The sequence below is a fragment of the Mustelus asterias genome, unplaced genomic scaffold (genome assembly GCF_964213995.1).
Source record: "Mustelus asterias unplaced genomic scaffold, sMusAst1.hap1.1 HAP1_SCAFFOLD_182, whole genome shotgun sequence".
In the NCBI taxonomy this organism is placed as follows: Eukaryota; Metazoa; Chordata; class Chondrichthyes; order Carcharhiniformes; family Triakidae; genus Mustelus; species Mustelus asterias.
Window position 1 is genome coordinate 819,658 of NW_027590181.1, and position 14,255 is coordinate 833,912.

At 46.4% G+C, this 14,255-nt stretch overlaps 1 protein-coding gene across 1 annotated transcript in view; it reads left to right on the top strand.

The window, feature by feature from the left end:
* Nucleotides 1-11,178, top strand: part of LOC144485276 (SH3 and multiple ankyrin repeat domains protein 2-like) — a gene marked incomplete at its 3' end in the record, with an annotated part of 595,748 nt that extends 584,570 nt beyond the window's left edge. The window contains exon 12 of the mRNA XM_078203484.1: nucleotides 11,071-11,178. Within this exon, the coding sequence (XP_078059610.1) occupies nucleotides 11,071-11,178 (108 nt within the window). The remainder of the gene's footprint in view (nucleotides 1-11,070) is intronic.
* Between the last annotated feature and the right edge of the window lie 3,077 nt (nucleotides 11,179-14,255).

Sequence of the window (14,255 nt, forward strand, 5' to 3'; positions counted from 1 at the left end):
GGACTTTAACCTGGTGTTGTGAGACTTCTTAAGTTAACATAAAGGTTAGTTGTGGTTTTGGCCCTCTGTGTCTCAAGGATAATGTTTGTTATTATGGACAAATGCTTAGGCTAGAGTCATGCCCACTGTGTCCAGAAGTAAGCCCAAGGGGACAATGGAGGCAGCCAGATGGTGACGCCAGCAGGCTGGGACATTCGCCTCTTTACTGGGATCCCCACCCATATATAAAGATAAATGTCAAGTTATCAGAATCTCACCTCTCCTACCCTCCCCCTCGTGCTTCCATTCCTCATCCATGCCCCTCAGACACCCCATGCCCCCTTATACTCTTCACATCCCCCATTTACTCTTCATAGTCTCTCACCTGTTATCAACTATGGTTCGACCTTTGGATGTCTTTTAAATTGACATTAAGAAAAGTTTAATTATTTGTCATTCCAACACATTTCATACTGAAAATTTTCATTCATAAAAGCCATTCAAAAGTCAACCCCCTCAAATGGTCATTCTGTTGAAAAAACAAGCGAGCACTTAAATATACCATGTCAAAGACATAATCCCTTGATAGCTTCTTAAAACTGTCAATCAAAATTTGAACACACCCCCTTGCCAATATAAGTGGCCATGTAGCTTTTTGAAATTCAGCCAAACATTCATAATGGGCTCAGCTGTAATAATAAGCTCTGGGAAACGTAAACATTGGAGTCTATTGAAACGGGAAAAAAAAATTCTTTTTCCTAAGCTGCGCAAGACCTTGTCAATTAATGGTCATTTTGTTTGTAATTGAAAGCTGCTAAAGACCTTTAAATTTAAAAGGGCTTTGGGCATTTAAATCACTTTAGAGATCACTAAAGAGCAGATACAGCCCCCCCCCCGACTAATCACAAAATGTTGCCCTTCTCTGTGCCTCCATGCATGGCCTCCAAAGCCCATGTCCCCAGCTCCTCACTCCTCTCCCTCGGCTGTCAGATAAGGCCTGATAAACCTGCCTCCAGGGTCCATCTTCTCTTCTTTGTGGAGTCCCAGTAGTGCCCACTACTCAGTTCTTGCAGTGCTGGGACTGCTAAAGTTTATTTATTAGTCACAAGTAGTCTTACATTAACACTGCAATGAAGTTACTGTGAAAATCCCCTAATCGTCACACTCTGGCGCCTGTTCGGATACACTGAGGGAGAATTTTGCATGGCCAATGCACCTAACCAGCACGTCTTTGAACTGTGGGAGGAAACCGGAGCACCCGGTGGAAACCCACGCAGACAGGGGGAGAACGTGCAGACTCCACACAGACAGTGACCCAAGCCGGGAGTCAAACCCAGGTCTCTGGTGCTGTGAGGCAGCAGTGCTAACCACTGTGCCACTGTGCCGCCCTAATCTGACAGGCTGGCCACTCTTGAGGGTGGGATTTCCTCCCACTGAGGGGTGGTAGTCCCACTCTTAGCCTGTTTTGCCCGTCTGCTCTGCATTATCACTGTGGGGCAGGCTTATTTCGGGTTTGTCAACTGCCAGATATTTCTTGTAACACTGGGGGGTGAGGGTGGGGTAGCGCAGGGGAGACGTGGGGACAGTGGGGGAATTAATACTGGTGTGAAGTGAGGTACGTAAGGAGAGGGAGGTCTCACTCTGCTCCATTCCCGAAACATTCAGACTCCAGATCTGTAAGATACAAGTTTAGCACCATCCCTGTGAAGGGAAGCCTGTTTGGGTACAAGCCAGGTCGGACCAGTAGAGCGGGAGAATCATAGCATCCTACAGAGAAGAAGGAGGCCATTCAGCCCATCAAGTCTGCACTGACCACCATCCCACCCAGGCCCTATCCCCACAACTCTATGATTTACCCTAGCTAGTCCCCCTGACATGAAGGGGCAATTTAGCATGGCCAATCCACCTAACCAATCCACCACCTTTGCAGAATGTGGGAGGAAACCGGAGCACCCGTAGGAAACCAGAGCACCCGGAGGGAACCCACGCAGATACGGGGAGAACGTGCAAACTCCACACAGACCCAAGCAGGGAATTGAACCCAGGTCCCTGGCGCTGTGAGGCAGCAGTGCTAACTACTGTGCCACCATGCCACCCACTGAATGACGCATCTCCTGCTCTTTCCAATAGGCTGAAGGCCCAAACTACTTGGGGGCACTGGCCTTTATTTTAATTCTACCAGAAAGATTGGGAAGGAACGACCAATTGTTTGGCTCCCAAGTCTATCAGAGCCTGGAGTGGGAAGGGCAATCTGGGGGGGGGGGTTGCGTGAGGGGAGGGTGGGGAAGAAAGGAGAGAGGGTCTACAGTTGCATTGTCAGAAGTCTATATTGTTTATGGGGTTTAGCAGGAGGCTCCTCCAGCCCTTACCAAAATGAAGAGACCTTTCCTGGGCTGGCCTGTGCTTGGCCTTCAATTGTCTCTTGTGTGGACCATGCACTGAACAAGAATGCTTGTGGCCAATTATTGACTTTCACCACTGTTACCCAGGATAAAGGGAACTTTAATTAGGCTCCTTTCAAATAATGACAAGCGCAGTCATTTATTATAAAACCAGTCTTGTCAAATAGAAAGGTAAAGCTTATTAATGTGCAATATGAAATGTGAAAGCATACAACTCCCTTGAGATGCCCTAAAGTCATGCACGCTACACACACACACAACAATTCTTAATTGCCCGAGTGCTCCAGTTTCCTCCCACAGTCGGAAAGACGTGCTGGTTAGGTGCATTGGCCATGCTAAATTCTCCCTCAGTGTACCCGAACAGGCGCCGGGGTGTGGTGACTGGGGGATTTTCACCGTAACTACATTGCAGTGTTAATGTAAGCCCTCTTGTGACACTAATAAATAAACTTTAAACAAGTCCCATTTCCCTCTTACCCTGGTGATCTAACGTTGCACTGGAAATCTAGATTTGCACTGGCTCCTGGTCAAGCAACACCTCTGTTTTAAAATGCCCATCCTTGTTTCCAGATCTTTCTATGGCCCCACCCATCCCTACCTCTGTCATCTCCACCAACTCCACAATGCTCTGGCATATCTGTGCTCCTCGAATTATTTCCCCTCGAGTGTCCCTGATTTTAACCTCCACTATTGGCAGCCAGGCCATCAGCTGCCTCCACCCAAAGTTCTGGAGCTCCCTCCTTCAGCCTCTCCCCCTCCTCATCCCACTATCCTCCTGAAAAGCCTGGATAGGGTGGACATGGGGAAGATGTTTCCATTGGTAGGAGAGACTAGGATCCAAAGGCATAGCCTCACAATAATGGGACGATCATTTAAAACTGAGATGAGGAGGAATTCCTTCGGCCGGTCACACAGTGGTTAGCACTGCTGCCTCACAGCAAGAAGTTTAACAACACCAGGTTAAAGTCCAACAGGTTTATTTGGTAGCAAAAGCCACACAAGCTTTCGAGGCTCTGAGCCCCTTCTTCAGGCCCTCACAGCGCCAGGGACCCAGGTTCGATTCCCGGCTCGGGTCACTGTCTGTGTGGAGTTTGCACATTCTCCCCGTGTCTGCATGGGTTTCTTCCGGGTGCTCCGGTTTCCTCCCACAGTCCGAAAGACGTGCTGGTTAGGTACATTGGCCGTGCTAAATTCGCCCTCAGTGTACCCGAACAGGAGCCGGAGTGTGGCGACTAGGGGATTTTCACAGTAACTTCATTGTTGTGTCAATGTAAGCCTACTTGTGACTGATAAATAAACTTTAAATCTGTGGAATTCATTGCCACAGGAGGCTGTGGAAGCCAGGTCATTGAGTGTATTTAAGACAGAGATAGATAGGTTCTTAATTGGTAAGGGGACCAATGGTTACGGGGAAAAGGTGGGAGAATGGGGATGAGAAACATATCCACCATGATCGAATGGCAGAGCAGACTCAAAGGGCTGAATGGCCTAATTCTGCTCCTGTATCTTATGATCTTTATGACACTCCTTCAAGCCTCTTTTTATGACTAAGCTCTCGACCATCTGCTCTCATACCTCCTTCTGTGGCTCTGCACCCAATTTTACTTTACAATGCTCTTGTGTAGCATCTTGGGACATCTTGTAGTGTTAAGGGTGCTATATAAACACAAGTTATTGCCATTTAATATCAGTAAAGCGTGCGATACTTTTAACTCCTGCTGACCTTCAATACATTTCCTGTATTACAGCAATGATTAAAGCTGCGACACAATGGCGTGGATCTTGACATTGTGCGATGTTGTAAAATGAGTGATGGCAAATCACTGGCCCATTGCTCATCACTCCTGGTGGTTATTTTCATTGAAGTTAAGGGAGGGAATTAAAAGAGCTGTCAAACTGGCCACCACCTGCCTCAGACGATCACCATCCACCTCATTTAGTCTGCAGTCAGTTACTACAAGTCCAACACTATGGGGGAGCGGCCAGTCTGCATCACTTCTGTTCCATGTTTTATGTGTGTAAATCCTGTCCATGTTCTGCCTTTAGCAGCAGCGCTAAAACGATTGAGGCAATGAATCTCTTTTTGAGCACCGGTAATGGACTGAAAGGTTAGCTTCGGAAAAAAAAACGTTAAAGAAATAAAATCCAGACACTGACAGCAAAACTAAAAAGGTTTGCTTGAATTATTCAACAACTGGTTCCTCAATTTTCGATGACATTTGCAGCTGTGTAAAAACTTACCCTCGATTTTTTATGAAAAAGGATTTTAAAGCCCTCTCGGCTCACGTCAGTCAGGCAGAAAGGAATTTTAACATGGGTGAGTGGGTGGGATTGTTTGAGGGGGGGGGGGGGGGGTGGGATAGTGAATGGCAAAAAATTCCCAAGCGGAGGACAAAGGGTGGGCATCAAACCACTCTTTGGGGGGTGGGGAGCCAGCTGGCATTTAAAATATGTTAATGAGGCTGGAAGCCCCTCATTTTACCAAAGTTTCAGGTTTAATTGTGGACTGTTGGCACAGTGGTTAGCTGAACATGATTCTACATTGAACTCCTGCACTGCTGCAGATGTTAAAACCATCTTTTATGCTGCAGGGAGTTCTCCTGGTCCCCTGAGCTCGCTTTAACTATACCACCGTGTCAGACAATGCTTAGTGGATGACACTGCTGCCTCACAGCGCCAGGGACCCGGATTCGATTCCCGGCTTGGGTCACTGTCTATGTGGAGTCTGCACGTTCTCCTCGTGTCTGCATGGGTTTCCTCCGGGTGCTCCGGTTTCCTCCCACAGTCCAAAAATGTGCGGGTTAGGTTGATTGGTCATAGCAAATTGCCCCTTAGTGTCAGGGGGACTAGCAGGGTAAATATGTGGGGATATGGGGATAGGGCCTGGGTGGGCTTGTTGTTGGTGCAGGCTCGATGGGCCAAACAGCCTCCTCTGTATCGTTGAGATTCTAATCTTCAACCCCCCTCCCCCTGCCCAATCTGATATGGTAAAACATCTTAAGGCATCTTGCAGTTTTAACAAACACCACCAATCCCCATTAGAAGCTGAGCATGGATTCTACATTGAACTCCTGCATTGCTGCGGATTTTAAAACCATCTTTTATGGTGCAGGGAGTTCTCCTAGTCCGCTGAGCTCATTTTAATTGTACCACTGCATCAGCCAATGCTTAGTGGATGGCGCTGCTGAGTCAGTCAGGACTTAGCAAGTTCAAGTCCTACACCAGAAACCCGAGCACAAGATCGGGGCTCGCAATCCTGAGGGAGCGATAACTCCCTGAGGTGCCATTTTTTGTTAAAACAACATTCCATCTCCCCCGTTAGGTAGACATAAAGATCCCACTGCAATATTGCAAAGAAGAACATTGGAGTTCTGCGTCCCTGGATATTAAAGTTATTAAAATTTTATTTATTAGTCACAAGTAAAGCTTACATTAACACTGAAATGAAGTTACTGTAAAATTCCCCTAGTCGCCACAGTCCGGCGCCTGTTCGGGTCAATGCACCCGACCAGCACATCTTTCAGACTGTGGGAGGAAACCGGAGCACCCGGAGGAAACCCACGCAGACACGGGGAGAATGTACAAACTCCACACAGACAGTGACCCTAGCCAGGAATCGAACCCGTGTCCCTGGTGCTGTGAGGCAGCAGTGCCACCCCTGCCACTGTGCTGCCCCATTATGGGGGACCCTCAGCCAACATTTAAAAACAAATAATCTGGTGATTATCAGATTGTCGCTTGGAGAGCTTGCTATCTGAAAATGTACTGCTCAGTTTCTTACATTGCAACAGTGACTACACCTCGAAGAAGCACTGCACTGTCTGTGGGGACTTTTGAGGCATTGTTAAAGCTGTTTTTACTGGCCATTCATCTCATTTGATCTCAGTTGAACCTTGCTATGTGCAAATTGGTTGCCCTGCTTCTCTATAAGATAACAATGGCTACACTTTAACAGCAACCTGCTGGACATGAGGAGCTTTGGAACATCGTGGGGATGTGATGAGGCCCGATGTAAATAAAAGCTCTCTCCTTAGCCTGGCCTGCTGGCTGCTTTGAAGCATTTTGTTTCTCTCCCTTGTGTTTACACAAGACTCTGTTAATTTCCACGTTTTAAGATGTGCAGACAAAAAAACTCGGATGCACGATAGAATCTGTGCCCTGAATGTTCTTTCCCTAAATGAAGAGTTCTTTTCCGCCATGGTTATATGTGGCTGATGATAGGGTAGTCATGTATCAAAGGTGTTTTCACGTAATGTGTTATGCCCATCACGTGCCTCTGGTCATGATGGGGTGAATCTCCTGACTGGCACTATTTCCAATAGATGCTTAATATCCACATTTTTAAAAATACAGATGTTAACTTTGCAAATTAAACCGAGTCAGGTTTGCAATGCAAGGAGCAGTTGGTGATTTTGTACATTCACATTAAGCATTTATACAGGAACAGCAGTTGCACAAGACAATTTCAGGTGTGACAGCATTGTGAAAGTGCTTCCAATTCTTTCTGGACTAATTTATAGAGCTTCTCCCCAATAATGACTGTACTCCCTTAGACGGTCTGTACCCGAACTAATTATCTCCTTCTGTGGTTTTGATGTATGATTTGGGGAAAAGACTCGCACATGCCGACAATCTCTGGGTGAAGTTCCGGGAAAGAAATCAATCTACTTTTATTTATTATTAAAAATAACCCCCCTTCAATTAATTTTAAATAAAGCAAATGCAACTGATGTGAGAACTGCTAATGTGCAGCATAAGTAAGTAGTGAACATTCGTAGTCAGCAGGAATTCATCTAAAAAATGAAATGGGACTGATAAAAACCAGTTAGGAAAGTGAGGTGAGGAGGTCACACAGCGACTGCAAAGGGAAATTGAACAGTTAAGCGATTGGGTGCAATGCAGGGAAATGTAAATTTATTCATTTTGGTAGGAAGGATAGAAAGGCGGAATATCTTTGAAAAGGTGACAGAGTATTAAATGTTCGTGTTCAGATTCAGGGTTCCTTGTATGCAAATCACAGACAGTGAACATACAGGTGCAGCAGGCAGTTAGGGAAGAGGGAAGTCTGTTCGCCCTAATTGCAAAGGGGTTGAAGAATGTCAGTAGTGTAGAAACCCTTCTGCAATTTTGTGGGATTTGGCGAAATCGTAGTGAGAATATGCTATACAGTTTTGTGCTCCATACCCAATGAAGGATATAATTGCCTCGGGGGGATTAGGAAGGAGGTTCACAAGGTTGACGCCTGGTCTGAGTGATTAAGTAGAATAGATCTCTGTTTTCTGGAATTTCTGGAATCTAAGGTGTGAGGGGCAAGGTTTAAAGGAGATGTATGAGGCAGGGTTTTTACACAGAGAGTGGTGGGTGCCTGGAACTGGCTGCCGGGGGGAGGTAGTGGAAGCAGGGAATTTCACAGTAACTTCATTGCAGTGTTACTGTCAGCCTTACTTGTGACTAATAAATAAACTTATAGATACGATAGTGATTTTAAAGGGCCATCTTGATAAATACATAAATAGGATGGGAATAGAGGGATATGGTCTCTGGAAGGGTAATGGGTTTTAGTTCAGACGGGCAGCATAGTCGGTGCAGGCTTGGAGGGCCGAAGGGCCTTTTCCTGTGCTGCAATTTTCTTCGTTCTTTGTTCTCAGGTCATCTCACTGAAACGCATGGGGCATGATTTTCCCCCCAAAATTCTAAGTGACCAACAAACAGGAGGACGGGGGTTTTCCTGCCGGTTTATTGGGTGAGCTTAGTGAAATTAATTTACGGCACTCTGTGCAACACAGAGGCCGTCTGATGATTCACGCCAGTTGCGGGGGGTGGGGGGGGGGGGGGGGGGCGCCTAATCCCGCTGGAGAGGCCAGCATCAGAGGATGCTCAAAGGACCATTGAGCATGCGCGATTCTCCCAGTATACTGGGAGATCGGTTGACATGCCTCTCCCATCCCCCTCCGGGCACCAGTGGCCCGCCCCACCCGGACATGGCCAGCCCCGCCCCCCTGGACATGGCCAGCCCCGCCTCCCCCCCCCCCCCCCACCCTCCTTCAAACATCACCAGCCCCGACCCCCACCATCCCACAGACAGAACCCATCTTGCCCTGCCCCCGATCACTGGCTTTGACCACCCCCCCCTCCCAGTGGGCAGTACCAGGAGGGACAGGCTGGTCCTGCCCCTGACCTAATGTCCAAATATAGGACCTGACACATCGGGCGGGATTTTATGGCCTCACTTGTCCCAAGACCATAAAATCCCACCCAGGGTCAATGGACCTTCCCATGCTCCACCCCCTCACCCACTCTGACTCCCGTGGCAGGTGGGCCGGTAAAATTCTGGCCATTACATTTATGGAGGTTGGTGCTGAGAGTTCCTTCTGTTAGGAATGTGTTATAGATTAGTTTTAAGATTTTTTTTTATTTGTGTGTTGAAAATGTTGAATTCTGGATTTGGCTTAATCTTTGAGGCTGTGTAAAATAAAGCCAAGACGGCTAACCACTGTTTGCAGTTTTAATGAGGTTTTACCACTCTTGAAGTAAAGGGTTACCAAATAGTTTGGGGAAGTTTAAAAAACAAAGTAGCAAAAAACTGTGCTGTTGCTTAGCAACAGGGAATTAGAAAGAGGCCCACAGAGATACAAGGTGACCCAGAGGGAAAACAATATTCCACTGAAAGTGCTGGACCAGACAGGACGGGAAAGGGACAGGGAGCAAGTCCCAGACTAAAGAAGAAAGTCCCAAAATTAGGGCGTGGAACAGGAAGGTCCCAAATCATAGATAAAGGACAGAGATCTGGAATAGATTGGGTTCAGTGAACTTAAAGCAAGGAACAGAAGAAAAGCTTCCAAATTAAAGAGAGAAAGCTGCGGGGAGCAGAATGAAGAAAAAGTGGCCTCGCAAGAAACCAAAAGATTCGAGGAGACAGCCAAATGTGGGTGAACTAGTTGGGTTCTATTGGTAGTATCTGAGAGAGTGCGTAGGAGTGAAGCTTGATTGCACGTGCCGATCCAGGAAAGAAGAGCATCAGAAAGAGAGATTAAAACGCAGGAGGTGGATCCTTGTTGAAGACATCAAGAGAAGGATAGAGGGTGCGATCTTACCGGCTGTTCATGCCATGCTCTATCTACAATATGCTTGGAGAATTTGGCACCCAGCCAAATCCCCATTCACTGCAGTGGAATGGGAAAATCCCACCATGTGAACATTGATTACATTCCAGCCAGTTTCCATGAGGCCAGTGGGCTCAGAGTGTGACAAGTATTTGGGGGCACTTGATGAGAGACCCAAAGCATCTGCTTTGGGTGGCATTTGTCACTTGGTTTCAGAATGTATTATGTCCAACCACAGGTTGTGCATTGGCTTATATGTGCTGTACATTTACTGTGAACTCTAGAGTATAAGATAGAATGCATAATCTGTGTTATCCTTACAATTCTGTATATATGTGTAAAAGTGTGGTTGGGGTGAAGAAGTAGTGTATTATAGTTCAACTTTACTTGTTTAATAAATGTTTTATCCTTTTGTTAAAAGTTTATCAGCTGACTCTTGTGACCCTGTTTAGAAGCTGCCGTTCACATTTCTAAACAAGAAATCCACCAGGATCCCCCCAGGGATCTCATTTGTCCAGCAGTAACATCAGCTGGGATCACAACAGATGCCTCAGGTTGGAAAGCCCAGAACTAGGGACCATAGTTTCAGGAAAGAGGAGAGGGCATTTAACACTGAGATCCAGAGAAACTTCTTAATTCAGTGGGTTGTAACCTTTGGAATTCTCTACCCCATACTGCTATGGATGCCGATTTTGTTTTATTTATTAGTGTCACAAGTAGGCTTACATTCACACTGCAATGAAGTTACTGTGAAAATCTCCTAGTCGCCACACTCTGTGGCCTGTTCAGGTACACTGAGGGAGAACTTAACACAGCCAATGCACCTAACCAGCACGCCTTTTGGACTGTGGGGGGAAACCAGAGCACCCGGAGGAAATACCATCAGACAGGGGGAGGACGTGCAGACTCCGCACAGACAGCGATCCAAGCCGGGAAGCGAACCCAGGCCACTGGCACTGTGAGGCAGCAGCGCTAATCACTGTGCCACCATGTTGAGTTAATGGGGGTATTCAGCACTGAGATTAATAGAATTTTGGATGTGAAAGGAACCAAGGGTTACAAGGACAAGAGGGGAAAGGTGAGTTGGTCATAGAATCCCTACAGTAGAGAACGAGGCCATTTGGCCCATTGAGCCTGCATCGACAATAATCCCATATAGGCTCTGTCCCCATAAGCTCCTGTAGTTACCCTGCTAATCCCCTGACACTGAGGGGCAATTTTAGCATAGTCAATCCATCTAACCCACACATCTTTGGACTGTGGGAAGAAACCGGAGTACCCGAAGGAAACCCACGGCAGACATAGGGAGAAGGGGCAAACTCCACACAGTCACCCGAGGCTGGAATTGAACCCGGGTCCCTGGCGCTATGAGGCAGCAATGTTAACCACTGTGTCACCGTGCCGCCCTGATGTAAAAGTTCCGTCACAATCACATTCAAAGTTGGAGCAGGCCTGAGACCATCCTATGGGTTACTCCGGCTCCTATTTCTGCTGTTATGTTCTGACGCAATTTCTGTGAGAAGTGCACATTTTTATGCTAAAAGGATCAACTAATCATTTCCCGTTTTTTTTCCTTGGCAAACCAGTTCTGAGTATTGGAGAGGGCGGATTCTGGGAAGGCAGTTCCCGAGGCCGGGTTGGATGGTTTCCCGCTGAATGTGTGGAGGAAATTCCGGCAAATGAAACCAGACCAGGTAAGGACTCAAATGAAATTTTTTGACACTGTTGGCTTTTCAGAATTCAACTCGGCGTAGCAAGCATTCGGCGGAGCGAGTGAGGCTGAAATTCTCCAGCCATTCCACGCCGGTGGGATTCTCTGGTCCCGCTGCAGTGAACAGAGATTTGGCTAAGTGCCAAATTGTCTGTCCTCACTTGCAGTGGCAATGGGGCGTGAATGGCCGGGAAATTCCGGCCCTTTGGATGATTTTTTTATAGCCTTAACACTCCTGGCATTAATATGGAAATGGATCAGCACAAACATTGAATCCTTTAAGGGTGTTGAGTGTCTGGAACAAGCTGCCAGAGGTAATAGTAGAGGCGGGTACAATTTTGTCTTCTAAAAAGCGTTTAGACAGTTACATGGGTAAGATGGGTATAGAGGGATATGGACCAAATACAGGCAATTGGGACTAGCTTAGAGGCATGGACAAATTGGGCCAAGGGGCCTGTTTCCATGCTGTAAACCTCGATGACTCTATGTGCTAACCCAGCCCGACACACCTTTGCAGCTGACAGGCAAATATATCGCGGTGGGAGGTGGGTGGCGGCTGATGAATCAAGAAATAACAGTGCGAACAGACAAAGCAGAAAAGATTAGACAAATTTCTCGAAGGCGTATACAATCCCAGATCGTCCAGGTGAACCGCCTGGTGAAAGAAATTCATTTCCGAGCGCACACTTTCATCTGAAGGTGATGAATGTGGAAGGCGCTTGCATCTTGCTAAATCTGTTGCTCACACTTGATAATAGAAGCATCTGACATGTGGCATTTCAGTTTTATCACAACAGATTGATGTAACTATTGTAGAAACTGAAAGGGGGGGGAAATAAAAAAGCACAGTTGATTTTAATCCTGCCTGTCCATGATATCCTCTGGCTCATTCGGTGCCATCTACATCTCATCTTGACTTTGAGCTTTCTCTGTCCTCCAGTGAACCCAATCCTTTCTGGGTCAATGCCCCTTTGTCTTCAGCAGAATGCGACACATTTCCATTCCAAAGTCACAAATGACTCAGTATTATTTATTTTGTCTCCTCGCTCTGCAGTGTTGCCCTTTTTTGGGTTGCTGAAGTTGTACCAGAACAGTCTGTTCAAGCTCTCATAACGGTGGCACAGTGGTCAGCACTGCTGCCTCACAGTGCCAGGGACCCGGGTTCAATTCCAGCCTTGGGTCACTGTCTGTGTGGAGTTTGCACGTTCTCCCCGTATCTGCGTGAGTTTCCTCCGGGAGCTCCGGTTTCCTCCCACAATCCAAAGATGTGCTGGTTAGCTTGATTGGCTATGGTAAATTGGCCCTTCGTGTCAGGGTGGGGGGTCAGCAGGGTAAATATATAGGGTTATGGGAATAGGGCCTGGGTGGGATTGTGTGGTTAGTGCAGACTCGATGGACCAAATGGCCTCCTTTTGCACTGTAGGATTCTATGATTCTATGAGGCCTACGAGCAAGTCTGTCCAATCCAACGTCTGACAGCTGCTTTGGCAGCCAGCGGGCAAAAATGCCAAGTTGCATTGGCTGTCATTTGACCTTAGTTCACCCTGTTGCATGGTCACCTGTCTGTCGAGGTGTTGCCCACCTCGGGTCCTCAGTGGCAAGGGAGCTGAGTGTGCGGGCTGCTTCTCCTGCTTTGCTGATTGATGCAAACCTAAGCCATGCTCGGTACTTGCTCTGAGGAGCAGACATCTGGGCAACCCGAGATCTTTCAATTGCAGTTTAATTCACAAGCTTGGAGAAGCTGTCATCAAGGCACTGGCCATTCATTATAGAGGCTTTTTTCTTATTTTAAACAAGTGCGCAGATTATAATCATTTGTATTCACATTTTCTTCCACTTTAAACACAGTGAGTTCTCGTAATAATCGCTTTGAGTTTGCTGACAGAATAATGAGATTGTTCAAATTCACTCCAACATGACATAGAGACTGGACCATAAAAGTAGATTGTTTGCTTAATTCAATCATATGCTATTCCTTTATCTTTTTAGTGAAGTGTTCTATCAGCTTAATAAAGGCTTATTAAAATTATTGATAAAGAAATATGATTGGCTGTCAATGCCTCTCAGGCAAATAGGTATTGTCGAATCTACGTCACACAGGGAGACAATCTCTCAAGAACAAACAGGGATGATCAATAAAATGCTGGTCTAGCCAACGAAGCCCACATCCCTTGAATGAATAAACAAAGAAAATTGAAAAAAGCTGCCCAATTTAGTGCACATCCCAGATTTCTTTCACTCATAAAACCTGAAAATGACTCCTTCCTTAACATATCCAATTCCCTTAAGAAATTTCCCGTGCAATTCCTCTCCGGTACTGTAGTCTAGACCTCAATAACAAAATAGAATTATGGAGATGGTGACAACTTGGATGCATAACTGTCTAAGAGAAAATAAACTGTCCCCTCATTCTCTCCAGTTCTTCTGCAAATATTTAGGATCTCTGACCACTGGTTGTCAACCCACTTACCAAAGGAAACATTTTCTCCTTACTCTTTCAAAACCCCTTATAATGTTAGATGCCTCCATTATATTTCCCCTTAACCTTCTCACAACTCCGCAGTGAGGAAAACAATCGAATCTTCTCCGATTTCTCCATATAACCAAAGACCCTCATCCTTAGAATCATCCTGAGGCCATCAAGGAATTGACATTAACCATTCCCAAAGTCCCTCTTTTCTTGAACGCCCACCACCCCCACACCCCACCTCCTTCAAAATAGTATTATGTAGATTATGATGCCATCATGCTGTTATTTCCAAAAAAAAGGCTTAAGACCATAAGACACAGGAGCAGAATTAGGCTGCTCGGCCCATCAAATCTGCTCCGCCATTCAATCATGGCTGATATATTTCTCATCCCCATGCTCCTGCCTTTTCTCCATAACCCCTGATCCCCTTATTAATCAAGAACCTATCTATCTCTGTCTTAAAGACACTCAATGACCTGGCTTCCACAGCCTTCTGCGGCAAAGAGTTCCACAGATTCAACACTCTCTGACTGAAGAAATTCCTCCTCATCGCTGTTTTAAAGGATCATCCCTTTAGCCTGAGGTTGTGC